This window comes from Rhopilema esculentum, chromosome 13 (genome assembly GCF_057945365.1).
Source record: "Rhopilema esculentum isolate cy_ngs chromosome 13, ASM5794536v1, whole genome shotgun sequence".
NCBI lineage: Eukaryota > Metazoa > Cnidaria > Scyphozoa > Rhizostomeae > Rhizostomatidae > Rhopilema > Rhopilema esculentum.
This window is the reverse complement of record NC_142827.1, coordinates 7712780-7731917: the sequence shown is the minus strand read 5'-3', so window position 1 is coordinate 7731917 and position 19138 is coordinate 7712780. Positions and strand designations below refer to the sequence as shown.

Below are 19138 nucleotides of genomic sequence, written 5' to 3'. Positions count from 1 at the left end.
CCCAAATACTTATATCTACTTACAAAATTAATGAGATGTTCTTTGTATGAGACTTTCAAATTGCTTTGTGAGTAAAGTCTCAAAGATACGTTTTCAAAGATACAAAATGAAATATAAGCGGAAAAAGGTTTACTTGTATATATACTTATCTGGATTAAAAAACAGATTCTTTGAAGTAGAAAACTTTCTGTCAAAAAATAAAAATTTGGTAAGCCTAGAACATTGCTTTTTAAATGAAAACATAATACAAAAAAATCTTGATTTTTTCAAGGATAACAACCTCAATGAAAGCAAATTGAGTTTTATTAAGAGAATAGTTTGATCTAATGTAGAATAAGAAGGTTTTGAACTTAAAGAAACTTTGATCAAAAAATTGGTATTTTTGTTGGCTCGAATAATGGGCAAGTCTGTATTGTTGCATTGTTTATAAAAACGTTAACGCTGAAACTTTTCATTGTTTGCAAGTTAGGGACACCAATAAAAGCAAGATATGATTGATTCGTTTAAGCGTTATTGCAAGTCTATAGCTTTTCTTTTTGATTAAAACAGAACCAGCAAAAACTTGATTTTTTCAAGGGTACTGCCTTCAGTGAAAGCAGGATATGGTTGATCTAGTGCAGAAAAAATAAGACTTTGAAATAAAGTGTTTTTTGTTGCAAAATGAGCATTCTTTTAAGCCTAAAATCTTTATTTTTTAGTTAAGAAGTAAATCAAGAAAACCTTAAATATTTCAAAGATGCCGACATCAATAAAAGCAAGATAAAGCTTTTTAAAAAAGGTTGATTTAGAGCAGATAAAGACGATTGTGAACTACACTTTCCATCGAAAAATGGGGATTTTCCTAAGCCTATAGCCTTTTCTCGTGATAAAAACGAAAATCCAGAAATCCTTGATTTTTCAACAAAACCGACCTTAATAAAAACAAGACAAGGTTTATTCTTACAAAGTGTTTATCTTTTGCCAAAAATAAAGGGTATGAGCTAAAACGTTTGTGTGGAAAAATTTGATTTTTGTAAGCATATTACCTTGATATATTGATGAGATTAATTTTCAAGAAATAATTGAATGTTTGAAACATTGATCTACGATAAAAAATGGTATTGTTTTAAACAATTTTTCTTCAAAAATAGGCATTTTGAAGGCTGTTGCTTTGCCTTTTTCGGAGGGAAGAGTTCCTTGATTTTTTTCAAGAATACCGACTTCAATAAAAGCAAAATAGGTTCTTGTCTATCAATGATTGATCTAGAGTGAAGTAAAAGGTTTTGAATAAAACAAGTTCTGTCAAAAAATTGTTGATTTCTTAGGCCTATAGCTTTATTTTCTTTATGAGAATTTAAAACCCAGAAAATCTTTACCTTTTCAAAGATGCGGACTTCAATGAAGGTAAAATTGTAAACTTTGCTTTTTTTGAGTACGTAAGCCTCCAATGCCTTGATCTTTTTCAAAGATTCTGACATCAATATATAAAGTAAAGTAATGAAGAAATTTGTCCCAGAAGAACTTTGTTTCCAAGTCCATAAACTGTTTTTTATATTTTTTACATAATTGAAACTATCTAGTTGATACCTCTCCGTTCTAATCTTACATAATTATTGAAAGAAGAAAAATTTTATCATACTTTTTATTTGCCAATTATATTATACTGCGTTTTCTACCACAGTGCTACTAAAACAGTATCCACAAGATGCCATAATTTCTCAATTATAAATCAAAGTATGAAAGATTGATTCTTGTTTCTTAAATTTTTCCGTATTTTTATAAAATTTTATTTATGGCGAGTCTCACAACAGCAGAATTGCAAAGCAGGTGATGGAGTGGAGAACAACAGAAGGCCAAAGACGATTAGGAAGACAGTGAATCACGTGGCAAGCAACAATGGAAAAGGACCTTGGACGAACTGACACCAACTGACGAGAGGCGAAACGGCTATCTCAGAATCGAGCGGACTGGAGCAGATTGTGTGCCCGACTCGGCAAAAGCTGAAAATGGAAGAAGAAAAAGAAGAAGGAGAAAAAAAAAGAAGATAATATAATTTTATCAGTATCATTGTCTTTGAAAATTTTTTTGTATTGTTCAAGTCGTGGCGCCAAATTCCCAAATTCTATAATTCAAATCAGCTAAGTTGTTGAAAACATTATACACTTTATTACCGTCATGCACATTCATGATTTCAGTGCCTAGGGGGTCTTAATCTCTGGTATTTATTCTTTAAAAAGGAGGTGATTTGAGAAAATAGCTGATAGTGACCAAAAAGGACACTTTCAACAAACATAATTATTGTTCCTTCAGTGAAAGTTTTCAGGCATTACTCGAAAATTAGCCAAATATATTTCGATAAATGTCTAATAAAGAAAGAAAACACAAAAGGACTTCTGGGAAGTATTTTATTTTAAACGATGACTTAATTGTATCAATAGTTTGTAGCTATTCGTCATTGAAATGTCAATGAGTTGAACTAGATGAGTGGAATGAAAAAAGACTTGAGAAGGGAAATTCTCGAATAGAATTTTACCTTTGAATCACACCTTGGCTCAACAGCAAGTAGATTTCTTTAAAACATAAATTGATTGAGCTAGAGTTCTCGACTGTCTTTATATCAATCTTTTCCCTGGGTAGGTCAATTTTGGCCAAAAGCTATGGAAAAATTTTAGAAAGAATTTCACAATGGGATCGTTACTAAAATGCAGCTTGGAGACATCATATTTTTGCTATTTGGTTAAGCCAGAGGGCTTAATTGCTTCTTACATATTTCTCTAGGTTTATTTTTGTCAAAAATGAATCTTTGAAAAAAAAATTTTACGAAAGTATTTTAACTTCGACTCCGGAATGTCAACGTGTCGAACGAGTTAGTTTTGTTTGAAAAACAAGGTAAAAGGCTTAGAAAAAATCTGAAAATCTATAAATTTTCGAGAATGAATTTTACTTTGGAGTCATCCCTAAAAAACATCAACAGTAAATTAATGTCAGTAGATGAATGAGTTAACTTGATTGTTTTTGAATCTGTTTTCTCAGGATTGGTAAAAATATTGTCAACAAATACCGAATTATAGCAAAATGCTAGTTTTGTTTTGTCTTTCTTCAAAGTGTTCACAAAACAAAATGCAAAAACTTGTCAAGACAACAGGAACGAGGCTGGTTTGCCACGAAAGACAAAATCTGAATTGAAGTGGAAACAAATGGGCCTAAGGGTAAATTTATTATTTTGAATACTTATATGCCTGTGAACTATCGATATTCATATTGAAGAAGGTAACAAATTTGTTTTTCTATTATCGTATTCTTTTTTAAAGTCATGTCCATAGAAGAAGATACTCTAGCAGTTTCCGGCTTCACCTGAGCAATCAGATTGGCAACGATAACCAATTTGAAGATGAACACATGGGTTCTGAATTTCGCAAATACCATCGTCGGTGTTGGTGTTCTGGCTATACCGTTTTGTTTCCATGTAGTAAGTTAACAATTTCACATTTATAACTTTTAAGTTGATGCTCATAAACGTTATTGATTTTATTAAAAAAATTCAGCTTCTGACATTATTGCTTCATCACATGATATATTAAGTTTAACATACAGCTAAATCAAGCTGAATCAGAAAAAATTATTTTTACATTGCTAAAAACCAATTGCATATTGATCTCAGAAAGATTACCTGGTAATGTAGAAAGTGTTACTTTGTTGGTTAAAACTTTTGATCAGGTTTTCAAGACCAACTTAGATTCACTTACTGTTACCATTTTAGCCATGTGAGTACTAGCTTTTTAAAATCCTTGAAAAATTTTGAAATTGTTTCTCAAGTTCTTGTAAACTTTGTTCCTGGAAGCTAGCCTGCATTATATTGCCTTCTACATCCAAAGTACAGGGCTAACACCACAAATTTGAAAGTGAAGGGGAAGGGGGGGGGGGCAAAAGGCTAGCAAAAGTAGGGGGCAAGGCAAGACTTCTTTCCCCTTTTACTGCAGCTTTAAAACTACTTGTTTTGCAAAAAAACAGGGCCCCCTAGTTGCCTGAGCCTTAGGTAAGAGTAATGCTGTGTTAAAAATTCTGAAACTGCCCACAAAATTTGCAGTTGTTAAATGAAAGAACTTCAATTTACATGGCATATGATTAGTTAAAACAGGTTTGCCCATGGAATTTTTTTAGTGTAAAAACAGTAGATGTGGGAGGCCTATTTCATGCAAACATTCCTGTAACTACTACGCATTTACTCGTTATATACTTCAGGTTTTTAACAGTTCATCATTTTTCAGGCTAAATATTATTTTATTTCTAGTGTGGAATAGGTATAGCTGTTTTGATGATATTAGCAACAAATGTTGTGACAAGAAAGACTTGTGAATATTTATTGAAGGCAGGACAGTTGACAAGAAAAAGTGGTTATGAGTCACTAGGTAAGACATAAAATGAACTGTTTTTTCCCAATATTGTCAAATTTGAAATAGCCCAATATTTTTACTTTTTTGGATATTTCAGGCTTGTCAGCTTTGGTACAAAATACCTCGCTTTCAAGTATCTTTCCTAAACATTTGTCAGCTTTATGTTCCTAATTAACTTCTGTTATTTCTTCTCTCTCAAATGCTGAGAATATATTAGATTTTGTGACACTTTCTGTGAGAATTTGATTTGCAAATATGAGGAACTTTTCAAGTTTGAAAATGTTTATATTGAGGAACTGTAAACCTTTTTGCTATTTTAACATTTTAGATTCTATTTATTTAAAAAAAATAATAAGTTCTAAGTAGTGATTTGAGCATTATTTTTTATCAAGGAATTGAGATAGATCTAGGAATTTAATCCTTGATAATTTAAAAAGAATAAAAGATTCCTTGTTATTGCCTATTGAATGAGCTTATTGTGTGGCAATTTGCTAAGAGGAACCTGAATAGAAAGAAGCAATTTATATTTCAAGGGATAAATATTTTTATGAGCGTGTGATTCATTTTTTTTCCAGCTCAACATCATCTTGGGCCATTGGGTAAAATAGTCACAGAGTTAGGGTAAGAATCAAAACAACACATTTTTGGCAAAGTAAACCCTTTCTATTAATGAATTATGTATTCTTTGATTTCCTTTAACATAGTGCTTATGAAAATGTGTCATTTTGATGACATAAACAAACAATGAAATGTTGCAAAAGTTTATAAACACAAAACCCCCATGCAGTAAACTTAATGTTTTCTTTTCTTCAAATAAGAGGACTTTTATCAACTGACCCTAAATTTAGCTTATACTGTCACCAGATCCTTTCATTGCAAATTTTTCCTTATTACCTTCTCATATGCAGTCACAGAATAAGGACAACAGTAGCCAGTTATTTTTTTTGGTTTAACTTTGAGTTTTTCTTCTATATCTTTGATTATTTGCAAATATTACAGGATAAGATTATTCCTATTTTAATTTTTTTCAGAATAATTGGCCTGATGCTTGGCACATTGATTTCATTTCAAGTAGTAATTGGTGACTTGTCTCCAGCTTTGATCAGTAATGCTCTTGGAATTGAAGTAAGAAAATATATCATTATTTTTGCCATATTCTCATTTGGTTCACCTTTGCTTGCCTAAACTAGCTTGGACCATGGAATTTAGAGAAGGATGGTGCTAAGAGGACTCCAGCCAAGGGATAAATCCACAATTTGGAAAAATGCACTAAATGATCTTCCGTATGGTTTTATCATATGAAAAAAACCCTTACCTCCATGGTCCCTGATTCATATTTTAATGTTTGAGTTTTCCAACACAGTTCTTAAGTTCATTTAGAAAGAGCAAAATTTTTTCCAAAACAATACTGACTTTTTGTTTTCCAAAAATCAAAAATCAGTGAGAGTGGGGAAAAATCTTGGTGGTAGGGTTGTGTAAAATAATTTCCATAAAAGTTGCATATTTCAGCAAGTAGCATTTCATATCCAATTGTATCTGTGTGGTAGTTTTCACTTAGTGATAAGCTTAGTTTGATAAATCTTGATGCATTCATAACTTGTTCAAACCTTGTATCTGTTCATAGGAAACATGGAGTCTTAGAACTATGCTAATGTGCTTATCGTCACTTGGAGTGATACCCTTGAGTCTCATGAGAAATATTAGCAGTCTTGCTAACATGAATGCAATGTCTATGGGATTTTACTGTATTTTTATTTTTGTGGTGAGCAAGTTTATTTTACCATTATATTTGAGACTCTACCAGTCCAATAATTGATTTGAATTACGAAATGTATCACAAGTTATAGTGATGTATTTTACATAGAGATTGCATTTCAATATAATTATTTAGAATTCCTTACCTTCAACGCTAGTACAGCTTTGTTATAGTCCCTTCATAGGCTACAAAGCAAATAAGATATTAGATTGAATAACAAATCCATCTTTTGGTACAGTGGTGTCTTACATAATTGTCAAAAAGAGGCTGTGTGCTTGGTCTGATACTATGAATCATATTTTGCTTGATACCTGCTATGTAGTTTCAGGAAATATATGTTGATTAATATTATGCAATGCTGATGCTGTGATTTCCTATGATGTATTTGTGAAAATTATTAGCCCAAAGCTACTTATTCAAGCTATGTAATGCAATTATTAATGCAATTATGTATTGAAGCTACATAATATAATCAAGCTTAAATTTATGAATCAATTTTAGGTATTTATCATGTCACTGAAAAATATTTTCTCTGGATTGTGGACAGTTCATGTTAATTTCTGGAGACCAGAAGGGTTTTTCCATTGCTTACCAATCATTTCACTTGCATTTAGCTGTCAAAGGTAAGATGTCATGCAGGACACTTGCCTGTGTCAAAAAACTATTCATATAGCTTTTAACAAAACAGCTCATAAAGTGAGGCTTGTTTGGTTTGTTTGACTAAGGAATCTCATTATTATGCCAGAAGGAAGAAGAGTCAATGACTGATAACAACCAAATTTGATGTTAAAGCAATGAGATTTAAAAGGGGCAACACTTCAAAATTATTGCATTTCAACATAAAAAGGTCTGTTCTAAGTTTAAACATCCATAAGACATGGGTGTGAGACATGAAATATCTAGTCTGTTATAAAATATCATTTTGATGCTGCAGAAATATGGTTTTCAAGAAGAGGGCTGAAAATTTCCTGATGTGTCAAATGAGAGAGATCTAAAAATTGTTAATTGTAAACTGTTACCGACCAACAAAAACATTTTTAGAACACTGCAGGCTGAGAAATGGCATAGAAATTCCATCACTGACTGGGAAATTAGAAATGAAAAGAGCAAGAGGCAGATAGAGCTACATCAAGAATGGGCTAACATAAAAATTGAATTAAACTTATTAAACATGTCAATATAGGGAATATTGAAAGAGCATCATTATCAACACCATCATACATGACACATTAAGAAAAAGAAGAAGTTATGCTGCATTAAACTTTTTTTGATTTGCTCCCTTTTTAGTTTTTAATCAATGATAATTTACACAAAGAAAATCAGCATCAATCTTACAAATCAGAGATGGCTTTCTTTTTATAGCCAAGTTTTTGTGATGTATGAAGCAATACCAGAGCAGTCAGTGAACATCATGATGGATATAATCAACAAAGCAATACACATGGTTACTGTCATGTATTTATCGGTATGTATAAATATTTGAATTTTACTCTTATTTTGGTAAATGGTGTGATAAAATTATGTTTTGTATGCAACCTGCTTCTTCGTATGAAACTTTGCCCTAAATCTGACATGTGACATATAAAAATATGCTGATTAAAGCAGAAGCATTTGCTCCATCTGACATTTCTCAAATTCGATGAGCCCCTTTTGATATCTATCTGCTCCTTATCTAGACAGTCTTGTCATCTTTTCCCCACTGCTTCCTTCTTAATGGGGCCTTACCTCAGGAATGCCAGAGCCAGGGGGCTGGGGGTCGCAGCCCCCTCACGTTCTTGCTGCAGTATGATATTGATTTTGTGGTCTCAAGGAGAATGGCAAAAGCTATGATAAAAGGTTGCTAAGTCCCTTACCCAAAGTATTAACTGCCTCTCTAAAGTATTAATAGCCTCTCTAAAGTATTAATAGCCTCTCTAAAGTATTAACTGCTTATACTGTTCCACAACAACTTTTAAAAAAATCAAGATCTGTTGGCATTGTTCACTGTGAAGAGATGTCCTCCAATATATCTATCTTATGAAAGATTGTTTTGACAATAATACTTTTTCTTTTACAAACAGGTTGGTATCTTCGGCTATATTGCTTTCTATGAAAGTGGAATCAGGGGTGACATACTTGCCAATTTTCCAAGTGGTGTATTAGCTGATGCAATAAAAACAGGTAAGAAAAAAAATGAATAAAAATCCTAAAGTCATTGTTACCATATTAACTGTGAAAAGAGCTCTGTTACAAGGTAGGGGCAAAGTGGTAGGGGCAAAGGCATATTAAATACTCTTCCAAAAATTTCTAAATAATAAGCTTTTTTGCTGCGCAAAGTCTAGGGCATCACCCCCTGTACCAATTGATCAGTGGCCTTATTTGTAATTATATCATGTATTTATCATTGAAAGCATGTAAAAATTTCATAGATAGCAAGAAATATATAGACCTCGGGTGTTTAGATTTTAACCAGTCAGAGCAGAGGCTTGCCAGTAGGTGGCGGTGGCAGGTATACAGGAATGAATTTCACAATGAAGTGAGCAGAATTCAAAAGATCGCCCAACGTGGGGCTCGAACCCACGACCCTGAGATTAAGAGTCTCATGCTCTACCGACTGAGCTAGCCGGGCTTATGTCTGAGAGAGCAAATTTAAATGAAAAGAGCAAATTGGGAAATTCGCCCAATCAAACCACCAGTGCTTCGCAAAACTTAACCGGTCCCCACCAGCTTGATGGTACGCAAACCAGTTTGATTGGTTCCTTCTTTGTCTATTTTCACAACCAAGGAAAGTTGACCGACTACTCTTGCCAGATTGAATGTCATAGTTTTTGCCTGATTAGGGGTTTAGATTTTTGAATTCATACAGGCACCGCGGAGCGTTGAGAAAAGTGGGGGCCTAAAAAAAGGGGGGCTAAAACCGTATAAAAAGAGGTTTTACTGGTAGTTTATTCCTTAATATTTGGCATTTTTAGCCCAGTCTCCCCCCAGCCTCCCCCTGATCCGATGTGCCTGTCATAGCGAATATGCAAGAAAATAGGAAAGTGTTCTACTTTTTCGCAGAAAAATGTTTCTGCGAAAAGAAAAATTCTTTTAGCATGCCCCAGATTTCGACACCACACAAGGCTAAAAATCCTCATATTTGAGAAAAACGTTGTTCAAAAATTGCATTTTACAGTAGCTCTGCCTGAGCTTGTTCTTAATTTGTTCTTACCTTTTGACCAGTTTTGAGGCTCGTGATTTTATGAAATTGTTCTTATAAAACGAGTGTATTAGCAAATGTATAATGTTGCCAATGTTTATTTAGCCGATAACGAGTTACCGATTCTTGACTATACAAGAGACGTGAATTATAAATGTTGTGAATTATTTTGTTTGATAATTGAAATGTGTTTCGATGAATGTTTTTGTCGTTCCTTTTCAGGTTTCTGGGTGTCTGTGATAATCAGTTTCCCTCTGATCATATTCCCACTTCGCATGTCTCTGTATTCGCTGCTTTTCGCAAACAACAAAAACGTGAGTGTAAACGCAAACCTTCATTTCAGTTTCAATTTTGTAGACATGGTAGCCCTTCAATTGGTTTTCATGGGGCCCCCCCAATGCGAGATTTTATCAGCCCTTCGTTTCTTCAGTGTTGATTGACTTTTTGCGTCATCGTTCAACCCGCTCCAGAGACACGCCCCCCTCTGAATGAGACATCTCTGAAAATCTGATGTCCTTAACATGGAAATTTTAAAATACCACAGTACGCGAGAGGTTGTTTCACTAACTGTAGTGGACGGCGTCTCACCTTAAAGGGATCTGAAAAACATCTTGAGGGTTTCAAGATCAAGTGGCTCCCTGACCTGGACCATCCAAGAGAACAAATGATTGACAAGGCTGATTGATCATATCGACATCATATTAGTGTTCTTCAACTTTCTTTTTTATCTTTGCCTTTCATTTTCTCTACCTTTTTAAACGTATTAAATAGACGAGAGGCAAACCTGCATAGAATCGCAAACGTGACCCTTCCTTCGTCTTCTGGTCACGAGCCGTTCATTCTATTCATCGATCACAACCTTTGAAGTTTAAACAGATTCTTCATGGCATATCTTGTTTATTTTTTCAGCATGGGCAGCAGCTGGTAGCCAGTGCCCCTGGATACATTCCTCAAGACAAATTCACGGCTTTAACTCTGGTAATAGTTGTCGGGACCCTCATTGTTGGTATCCTCATTCCACACAGTAAGTTTCAGCCCCAAAAGGTCTTCAAACCAATGTTAATGGTGTAGATGCGTTTTTCCCAGTTTGTATGAAATTTTATTTGGATCACAACTAAAACTGCAATTTATGGTAAAATAATAGATGGGATTTATTGCTGCTACAGTTATTGGAGAAATACAGTAAATATAATCCGTTGTAAGAAGAGTATCTATTATTCTATTTAAAGTGTACCAGATTAGAGAGGATTTCATTCCCTTTAATGTCAACATTTGTTCCTATATAATACTTGTGAATCAAATGATCATTAAGTGATTCAAAATCTGGCTCCTTGAACTCCAATAAATGGCCATTATTGAAGTTCCAATGTCTCTAATTCTGTCAGGTAGAAAGGTCAGTTGTCCTTCCATGCTCCCCTTATTTTGTTGCTGGTTGTCCAGATTCAAACTTGATCATGGAAATTGGTCAGTAATGCATTTGTCTTAATGCTTTATCAAATAATTTTTAAGCGAGCCTCCTACTCCCCCTCCCCTATTCCAAACCCCCCTGCCGTTCTGCCACCCTGTCTCCAAAAACCAGTGGGCTGTTCCATCAGCATATCGGGCACAGGGAAACTTCCTACTGGTGCGTCTCTAGATGATATGTCAGGATGGCCGAGCGGTCTAAGGCGCCAGACTCAAGATCAATCTTCCTCAGAGTTTGAGGATTCTGGTCCACGATTGTGGGCGTGGGTTCGAATCCCACTTCTGACACACTTTTTCTTTTCAACAAAAACAGGAAGCTATAAAGCAATGGACATTCAAGAACCCAGAAATCACAATTTTTTTAAAAACATACATTTAATAAGAGCACCGAAAAATTCCCAGTTAGTAAAATAAGAACAACTTCAATAATGACAACATTTCGATTTAGAATTAAGGAAAAAAGAGTTTTTTTTTAAAAAAAGTACTCTATTATTTTAGCAGATTTTATCAGCTGGTCAATAATCGCGCTTCTAGAATTGCAATGTGACTGATATTTAGTGTATTTAGAAAAAGTTGAAAATTGTAGAAAAATCAATACAAATAGAACAAAATTGAGAACCTCGAAGCTCAAGTTTTCCATAAAAAGAAGATTGAGCCTCGGCAGAAAATATCTGTTTGAGCCTCGGCAGAAAATATCTGTTTGAGCCTCGGCAGAAAATATCTGTTTGAGCCTCGGCAGAAAATATCTGTTTGAGCCTCGACAGAAAATATCTGTTTGAGCCTCGGCAGAAAATATCTGTTTGAGCCTTGGCAGAAAATATCTGTTTGAGCCTCGGCAGAAAATATCTGTTTGAGCCTCGGCAGAAAATATCTGTTTGAGCCTCGGCAGAAAATATCTGTTTGAGCCTCGGCAGAAAATATCTGTTTGAGCCTCGGCAGAAAATATCTGTTTGAGCCTCGGCAGAAAATATCTGTTTGAGCCTCGGCAGAAAATATCTGTTTGAGCCTCGGCAGAAAATATCTGTTTGAGCCTCGGCAGAAAATATCTGTTTGAGCCTCGGCAGAAAATATCTGTTTGAGCCTCGGCAGAAAATATCTGTTTGAGCCTCGGCAGAAAATATCTGTTTGAGCCTCGGCAGAAAATATCTGTTTGAGCCTCGGCAGAAAATATCTGTTTGAGCCTCGGCAGAAAATATCTGTTTGAGCTTCGGCAGAAAATATCTGTTTGAGCCTCGGCAGAAAATATCTGTTTGAGCCTCGGCAGAAAATATCTGTTTGAGCCTCGGCAGAAAATATCTGTTTGAGCCTCGGCAGAAAATATCTGTTTGAGCCTCGGCAGAAAATATCTGTTTGAGCCTCGGCAGAAAATATCTGGTTCTTCTAAAAAAGTCTACCAAATCAATTCAAAGCAACCTTATTTTACCAAGTTCGGCGAATTGCCTGTTGAACAAAGACAGCATTGGCATATTTCGATATACACAATTAATACAGAATTTATGTTAATCCATTATGGAGTCAGGTAAAAAACTTTTGGAAGGATAATAAATTGAAAAGAAACAGGATACCAACTGCATTTCATAGAAAGTGGATGATTTTGGGAAAATCGAAGATACATTTTCAGGATAGTGCCAATAGCGAATATTTGATTCAAATTTTCATTGGAATAGAATAAATGTAAAGTTGTGGAAGAACATTCAAACATATAAATTGATTAAAGACGTATGCGTTTTAGTGAAAAAAGCAGGCTATTTTCATGCTTTTATAACTCACAGTTTAACAAGATAACAGGGCCACAATATTTGTCAAAAATTCAGAACAAGCTGAGACTAGGGTACTGTGAAATGTAGTTTTGAAAAATAAAAGCCCGTATTCATTATAAAAACCAAGTGTTATTTTCATGTAAAATATCATATGAGAATTTGCCATTTCATGCATCAAAAATAATTACTAATTAGTTTATAAGGTTATTTATAAAAAGCAGGGTATATAATAATTTTTAGGACTACTTTTGTTAGGCCAAGGCAAAGAACCCTTTTCCTTTTTGTTACTTATTAAAACATATTTGTTTTCAATGAATAGTCACCGAAATCTATTGTATTTTCTAGTTGAGACAGTTTTATCAATAACTGGAGCAGTCATTGGAACATTCCTGTGCTTCGTATTTCCCGCTGCACTTTACATATTGTCAACATCTAAGGAAAATAGTTCCCGCTTAACTGCAAAGGTAAGTGACTTAGCTCCTCTTTATCAACCCATATTCACTATTGTTGTCTTTATCAGTCAATGTGGACTGCATTGCTATTTTGCAGAACCTTGAAAAGTTAAGCTTACTCACGTATTTGCTGCATATGTCTTACAAATCAGCCTGAATCGAGCCCATTTATTATTAAAAATTACAAAACCTCTGCATCTTCATGAACGACTTATGTACAGTAGGCTATTTTGTAGCTTTTTACACAATATATATTGATAATTTCCTTTTTTGATTTCTCAGATTTTATGACCGCATTTTTTGTTTCTCTTTTCTTTTCGTATTTAAGAGGCACGCTTCCTTGATTTTGGTGCAAATTTTTAACTATTTAACCCATTTATTCCCAGGACATGAAAAATGCAAGGACTGATATCGTATCATGACTTTATGCTATTAAGCATTGTTTAGACAGGAAAAAGCAAAATGAAATTGAAAAATTGAAATGATTAAAGTGATGAATTGCGCGCAAGGCCTGTGCCTTGTTACAAAAACGTAAGATATCGTCTGTTACAAACTTATGTGACAGTAATAACTAAGTATATGTGTAGTAAACTAAAGCTTTTCGTCTGACACTCTTCAGAGTCATATACAGTCATGTGCTCGTGTTTTCTGATTGGCCTATTTCGATCCACAACTGGGTATATATATTTCCTAGCGTAGAGTTTTCGATCTATGTTCTGACGTTTTAAACTCTGAAGAGTGTCAGACGAAAAGCTTTAGTTTACTAAATGTTTGCTTTTTTCAAAGCCATTTACAAGTTTTGTACCACCAAAAGATTGTAAGTATATGTGCTTAAGCAGTTGATGATTCGTGTTGGGTTTTTTATAGGTAATATTTGTTGTTGGCGTGATTTGCTTGGTTGCCAGTACTTTGGCAGTTCTGTCTGCGAACGATACACACATGGATACAGAGCACAAAGAACACCCAGGACATGAAAATAGCCCACCTGATGCAAATATGGTTGCCAAACTTGCGAAGCCTTTCCAAATGCCAGGGAACATTGATATCAAAGGCCCTGATAAAGAGTCTGGGAATATTGATAGAGGGAAGGAAGCTGCTGGAGAGAAAGGAGGAAAGATACCGGATGTCGACGTTGAGCAGCGAGAAGAGGATAAAAAGAAGGTGAAGATAATTGAATTAGAGAAAGATCAAAAGAAAATAGAAGAATCTAAACTTGAAATTGGAAAGCAAGAAGAACCTTTCAAACAAAATGCAAAAATAGTTCCAGAGGAGGTAGAGGATGGTGGTAGAAAAGACACGGTCCTAGAAACATCTTTGCCAGTGACAATTTCTCAGCCTAAAGCCACAAGCAAGGGAGACGATAAGATAAAATCGTTGAACGAAGCTGCTTTGGTTCGCGAAAACAAGGACCAAGCAGCCGCTGAAAAAGACGATAGGAACCGGATAAAATCTCGTGAAATAAAAACTTTAAATGAGATGCAAGAAGTTGTGACAAAGACAAGTGAACAGAATATAGAAAAAACTTTTGTCAATGCTACTAGCAGGCCCGAGCCTGAAACAGCAAACACAGTTATGGATTTAACGGGAACCAAAACGCCTGCGACGCAAAACAAGGTCAACGAAAAATCTGATATCAAAGGTACAAGGTAGTAAACAGCCATCTAGAGAATTTTGTAGACACGGGGCAATCATACCATCAGTTCACGGGACAAACTAGAAGATGGGAAGTTGGTCATGTTATCAAATGGAGAAGTTGATATTAACGATGTTAATTTGTATGCAAGAATTTCACAGGAAACTGATTTCTGGATATCACACCGGGACTGTCTTGTTCTGAAATATAACTGATGTAAATTGGCAATTGCCCGGGATAAGTGCACTGGCTACGAATGTCGACAAATAGAATAAGTATACGACCAGAGCCACCAATTCGTCATTTCCTAGCGTGTTAAATAATAATTAGAAACTACCAATGGTAGTTTCAAAAATATTTTATGTTTTCATATTTTTGATACTGCCGTTGGTAGTTTTTAATTTACGGTCATATTGTTCAATAGAACTTCTGCAAATCGACTTGTAATTCAGGCCAATTCTTAGCTCATATTATTTGTTTACTTCCCCTATAAAATTTGATGACAGAAATGATACTTTTACTATGCTATCATAATATAGATTAAGTATTAAGGCAATACGAACGTATTAAAACAGTGATACTTTTGGTATTGCTCGTTTCACTCACTAAGCTTCCCTGTATTCTCTAACTAGTGAATTGTCATGTAATAACTTCAAATCTGAGCTTCGTTTTCTTAACATTCTGAAAGTATGTTTCTTCATCGCAAAATACGTATGATAACGCCTATCTTTATTTCTTCATTCTTATTTGTTGTCCAAATCAAGAAACGAGTCAAATTTTTATGCTCGCCGCTTAGTACAACTTTCCCCTCTACTGTTTTTCGTTCCTGAACAATTTAATATGCTTTAACTTTCGAAATTGTTGTTTAAACGGGATAGGCAAAGAGCAGTCTAGATTTTAATGATTCTAGGCACTTAAAGGTAGACGTTAGACGTGTTTAGCTCTTATCAAGATGTTAGAGGGACAAATAGAATCATAAAGTTCATGAAGTAGTCTGGGTGATCCGTTATCTAAATGTTCTTCGAATTCAAATGTGAAACAATTTGCACCGTTGTATTTGTGCGTTGTAATGACCTTTTAACTAAAACATTCCGAAAATGAAGGCAGAAACTCACCAGAATTTGCTTCCTGCGAATATGCTGCGTTTGTCGTTGCCCTTACTTTGAACTTCTTCAACTTGATCGAGGGCGTCTCTCATCGTCAATCATGGCTACTGCGAAATCCCACTGTTGAGTAGAATCTTGTCGCCATAACTCAAATCGTAAATGAAGTCAACTACATCAATGTCCATCCGCGTCAATCTGATTTCTTTCTATAACACCTTGTTTACTTAAAAGCTTTTTTAGAAAATTCAGCACCGCCAGGACCATTTTTCTATCAACCATAAAACGTTGGCTTAGGCACAATACTCCTTTTAGCTGCAACAGTTTTTCATACAAGCTATTTTATATAACCATTTAAACGATCAACACGTTGATCGCAAGGTTCAAATTTTTAAATTTTGCAATAATGAAGCTTCGTCCCAAGTGGACTTTTCTCCAATGCTTTTTGCCATCATATTATTTCCCAATTGGAAAAAACAAATTCCATGGGGCATTCCTCCAAACGGTTAAATGCGAATACGCACGATTTTACCTTCCCCTGGGATCTGTTGCGCAACTATACAAACAATGCTTTAAAATAGGAATACTTGAGAAATAATGGCCAATTGAACTCAAACTGCACGCAGCCAACTTAAAACTTCCAGAAAGAAAAACAAGAATGAAAGACCCAAACTGGCAATTTAATTTTGAGAATTTTTCCATTTTGGTATCAATTGGCGTATTATAGAAAACATAAGATCTGAGGCAAATCTACAATAAATTTATTTACAAAGCTATGAAAACATGTATGGTTATACAGGACTTCAAGACAGGAGGCACAAAAAGTTAAGGCCTTTGATCGAAGATTCTGAGCTCGATTTGATTTTGAAGACCTGAACTTTTGTCCAATGTCTGCTTCTTGTAATGGTAAGCAGAACAGGGGAATTTTTGACTGTAGGTGTATAAAACAGAGGGGCCAAACAATTGTAAGCTTCTTGCTTGGCTTTAATTTAATGATATGCAAAGACAAGTTTTTTAGCGCAACTAAAAAGTGCTGAGTTATAATCAGATCAAAGGCCTTGTTTCCATGTGTCAACATAAATAAAACAGCGTGGAAATTAAGTCCAGAAAAAATAGATAACTTCAAGAATAAGCGTTCTATTGTGTATAAGCAGTCTCACCTAGAGGTAAAATTTCAAGGAGTGGGACAAGGCTTAGAGTTAGGCAACTTTGATGAGGGAAAACACTGACGGTTGCCGTTCGTTTATTTGTGGCAAAAATGAACTAAACATTCTCACAGTTTTCATTCACCACATCAAATTCAAGTAGCAATTGCCCTGATATGCTTGGGGTGACGGTTCCAAAAAAAGACATGGGGTTGCCAAGGTAATAGAGAGGGATACAATTAGGCGTACTATCGATCAATAGTCGAGGACAGCTGATAGACAGCCAGACCTGGTCAATATTAAAACTATAAAATAATATATCTACCAAACTAAGATACTAAATTCGTATAATACACGATACAGTTGATTTAAAAAACCTCGTTCACGCAAAATTTTACTCAATGTGTTTCAGAGGGCTTTCATTTAAAGAACTGCAAACTATAAACAACTTGAAGATTTTTCCATTTTAAAAAAGCCAAAACGCCTTACTAAAATTCATCCACTGTGGAGGTGTATATGTTAATCCGCAGTTTCACATGTTTATAAATAAAATATGATATGTGTTGAATAGAATATATGCGTTCTTGATTCTCAATCAGCGCAAACTTTTCATAGAAGAAAAATTTCTTCCTCAAACTTGTTTGATCGTTTGTGACTCCACACCAAAAAGCCTAGGTATATTCTTAATTGTGAAGAAAAAAGAAAAGCCAGGAACAAATTACGTCTACAATGACACTTAAGTTACTGCCAATTCAATAAGCCCCGCTGAAGTCTTTGGTCACTGCTACCTTGGACCTTATTCCTACCCAGTGACTTTTAGAGACTTTTGGCTCGCACTATGAACAGGTGTACACGATCACTAAAATATTTTCACTTCAAAAAAATAAATAACGCCTTTTGAGAGAACGAGGTGACTGCATGAGCAAGAATGATTATCTAATTACTGAGCTATGACTTTTCAATTTTAAGTATTTAGAAAACCAGAATTTATCGGCCGTGACTATTTGGGGAAGCTGCCAAGATTGCCTTTCCTAAGAGGAGTCAACAAAGGTCTTGAGATTAAACCAAAGATATCTTCCAAATACACGCTCCACTAAGCAGCATTTTTGTGCGCTAGTAGCAATATAAAATGCTGGTGAAACATAGCTATGATACTGTTTGCTGAAAATCCAACCGGGTTTATCATAAGTTTTCTTCTTTTGAAGGTTAAATAGCTTTTGCTGGATGGGCAGCCGAGAACCGGATGTAGAAATACCATGATCTCGACTTTTTGACACCGCTCAGCACAATTTCCAATTCCAATATACAAGAATGTATGTGCCAAGCTTGAGCATAAGAGTAGACTTTCAGGGGAGAGGTTTTTGGTAACTACCACCAATAACAGTCACACCGTTTTCAAGGTACAAATAAGTATTTGTCACAATGTCATTTGTGTCAAGCATCTATTCCAGGTGAACTCTTCCGCAGTCATTAGTTTTGCTCCTTCGCAACAACTCTGCAAGGTTGACAGCAGAGCTAGAGCAATATGACTCTGTGATCAGAAAGAACACAACGGCCAGTTTCGACGTCATTGATAATCGGGGTTCAATGATACGTATTTTGAGCACCCTTTGCGAGATATACATCAAAAGTGGACTCTCACTCGATGTTAAATCCACAGGTCTCCTCGACAGCCTGGGTCAGCTTGTCGTGTAGCTTCTCGAACGATTCGTAGGTTGGTAAATCCAGACGATTGAAGCTGAAAGAAAAAACAACACATCGTAACAATAGAGCTCAGCAAAATCCAGCCAATTTTTCGAGTCGATTTTGCAAAGAACGTGACTATGATTCGGCTGATCTAGAATCGTGTAACTCTTTAAATTACCCAATTTAATATAAGCCAAAATTTGACCTCTTAACTTACAGACACACGACTGGACAGAATCAAGTGTAGCTAAATGTTATTACTTAAGAGGAAATAGCAGATGAAGTAAAATTATTTTTTTCCGTGATGAACTTTTACTTAAAATGAGAACCAAAAACTACCCACACAACTGTCCGTAGCAAATACATTCCAAAATATGTAATATCAATTGGAACTATTTCTTAAACATTCTGTCTATTTTAACTGACAGCAAATAAATTAGTGTTATAAAAATGGATACGCATTTTAAAATTATTTGTGTGGGATGCTAGAAAACAGTGCTACTTAAAAGGACCTTTTGGGATGGATATTTTGATGCTTGCCATAGGCGTTGCCAAGGCTTGGTTCTCCATCCGTTCCAATGTATGAAA

The 19138-nt window shown here is 35.0% G+C and overlaps 2 protein-coding genes and 2 non-coding genes across 4 annotated transcripts in view; 2 read left to right on the top strand and 2 right to left on the bottom strand.

Annotated features, from left to right (window-relative positions):
- Positions 1-3086: 3086 nt before the first annotated feature.
- LOC135691535 (putative sodium-coupled neutral amino acid transporter 10) lies at positions 3087-15727 on the top strand. The gene is made up of 13 exons (XM_065209405.2): positions 3087-3188; positions 3291-3448; positions 4271-4388; positions 4949-4994; positions 5405-5498; positions 5998-6135; positions 6631-6752; positions 7492-7594; positions 8190-8289; positions 9530-9621; positions 10217-10331; positions 12877-12995; positions 13851-15727. The coding sequence occupies exons 2-13, from the start codon at positions 3371-3373 to the stop codon at positions 14631-14633; spliced, it is 1908 nt and encodes a 635-aa protein (XP_065065477.2). The 5' UTR covers positions 3087-3188; positions 3291-3370; the 3' UTR covers positions 14634-15727.
- Positions 8665-8737, bottom strand: Trnak-cuu (transfer RNA lysine (anticodon CUU)). The gene has a single exon. It is a non-coding gene; the product is annotated as a tRNA-Lys (tRNA).
- Trnal-caa (transfer RNA leucine (anticodon CAA)) lies at positions 10951-11059 on the top strand. Its single transcript has 2 exons — positions 10951-10988; positions 11014-11059. It is a non-coding gene; the product is annotated as a tRNA-Leu (tRNA).
- Positions 15055-19138, bottom strand: part of LOC135691534 (E3 ubiquitin-protein ligase SMURF2) — a 39387-nt gene continuing 35303 nt past the window's right edge. Inside the window, exon 21 of the mRNA XM_065209403.2 lies at positions 15055-18602. Coding sequence (XP_065065475.1) covers positions 18503-18602 — 100 coding nt within the window. The 3' untranslated portion in view covers positions 15055-18502. The remainder of the gene's footprint in view (positions 18603-19138) is intronic.

What these genes read in the sequence shown, in the direction of transcription:
- LOC135691535 (XM_065209405.2), top strand. Translation starts at nt 3,371, where the DNA reads ATGAACACATGGGTTCTGAATTTCGCAAATACCATCGTCGGTGTTGGT. An exon ending in AAGTGGTTATGAGTCACTAG is followed by an intron (nt 4,389 to 4,948) that starts GTAAGACATAAA and finishes TTTTTTTTCCAG; the next exon opens with CTCAACATCATCTTGGGCCA. An exon ending in GTAATGCTCTTGGAATTGAA is followed by an intron (nt 5,499 to 5,997) that starts GTAAGAAAATAT and finishes ATCTGTTCATAG; the next exon opens with GAAACATGGAGTCTTAGAAC.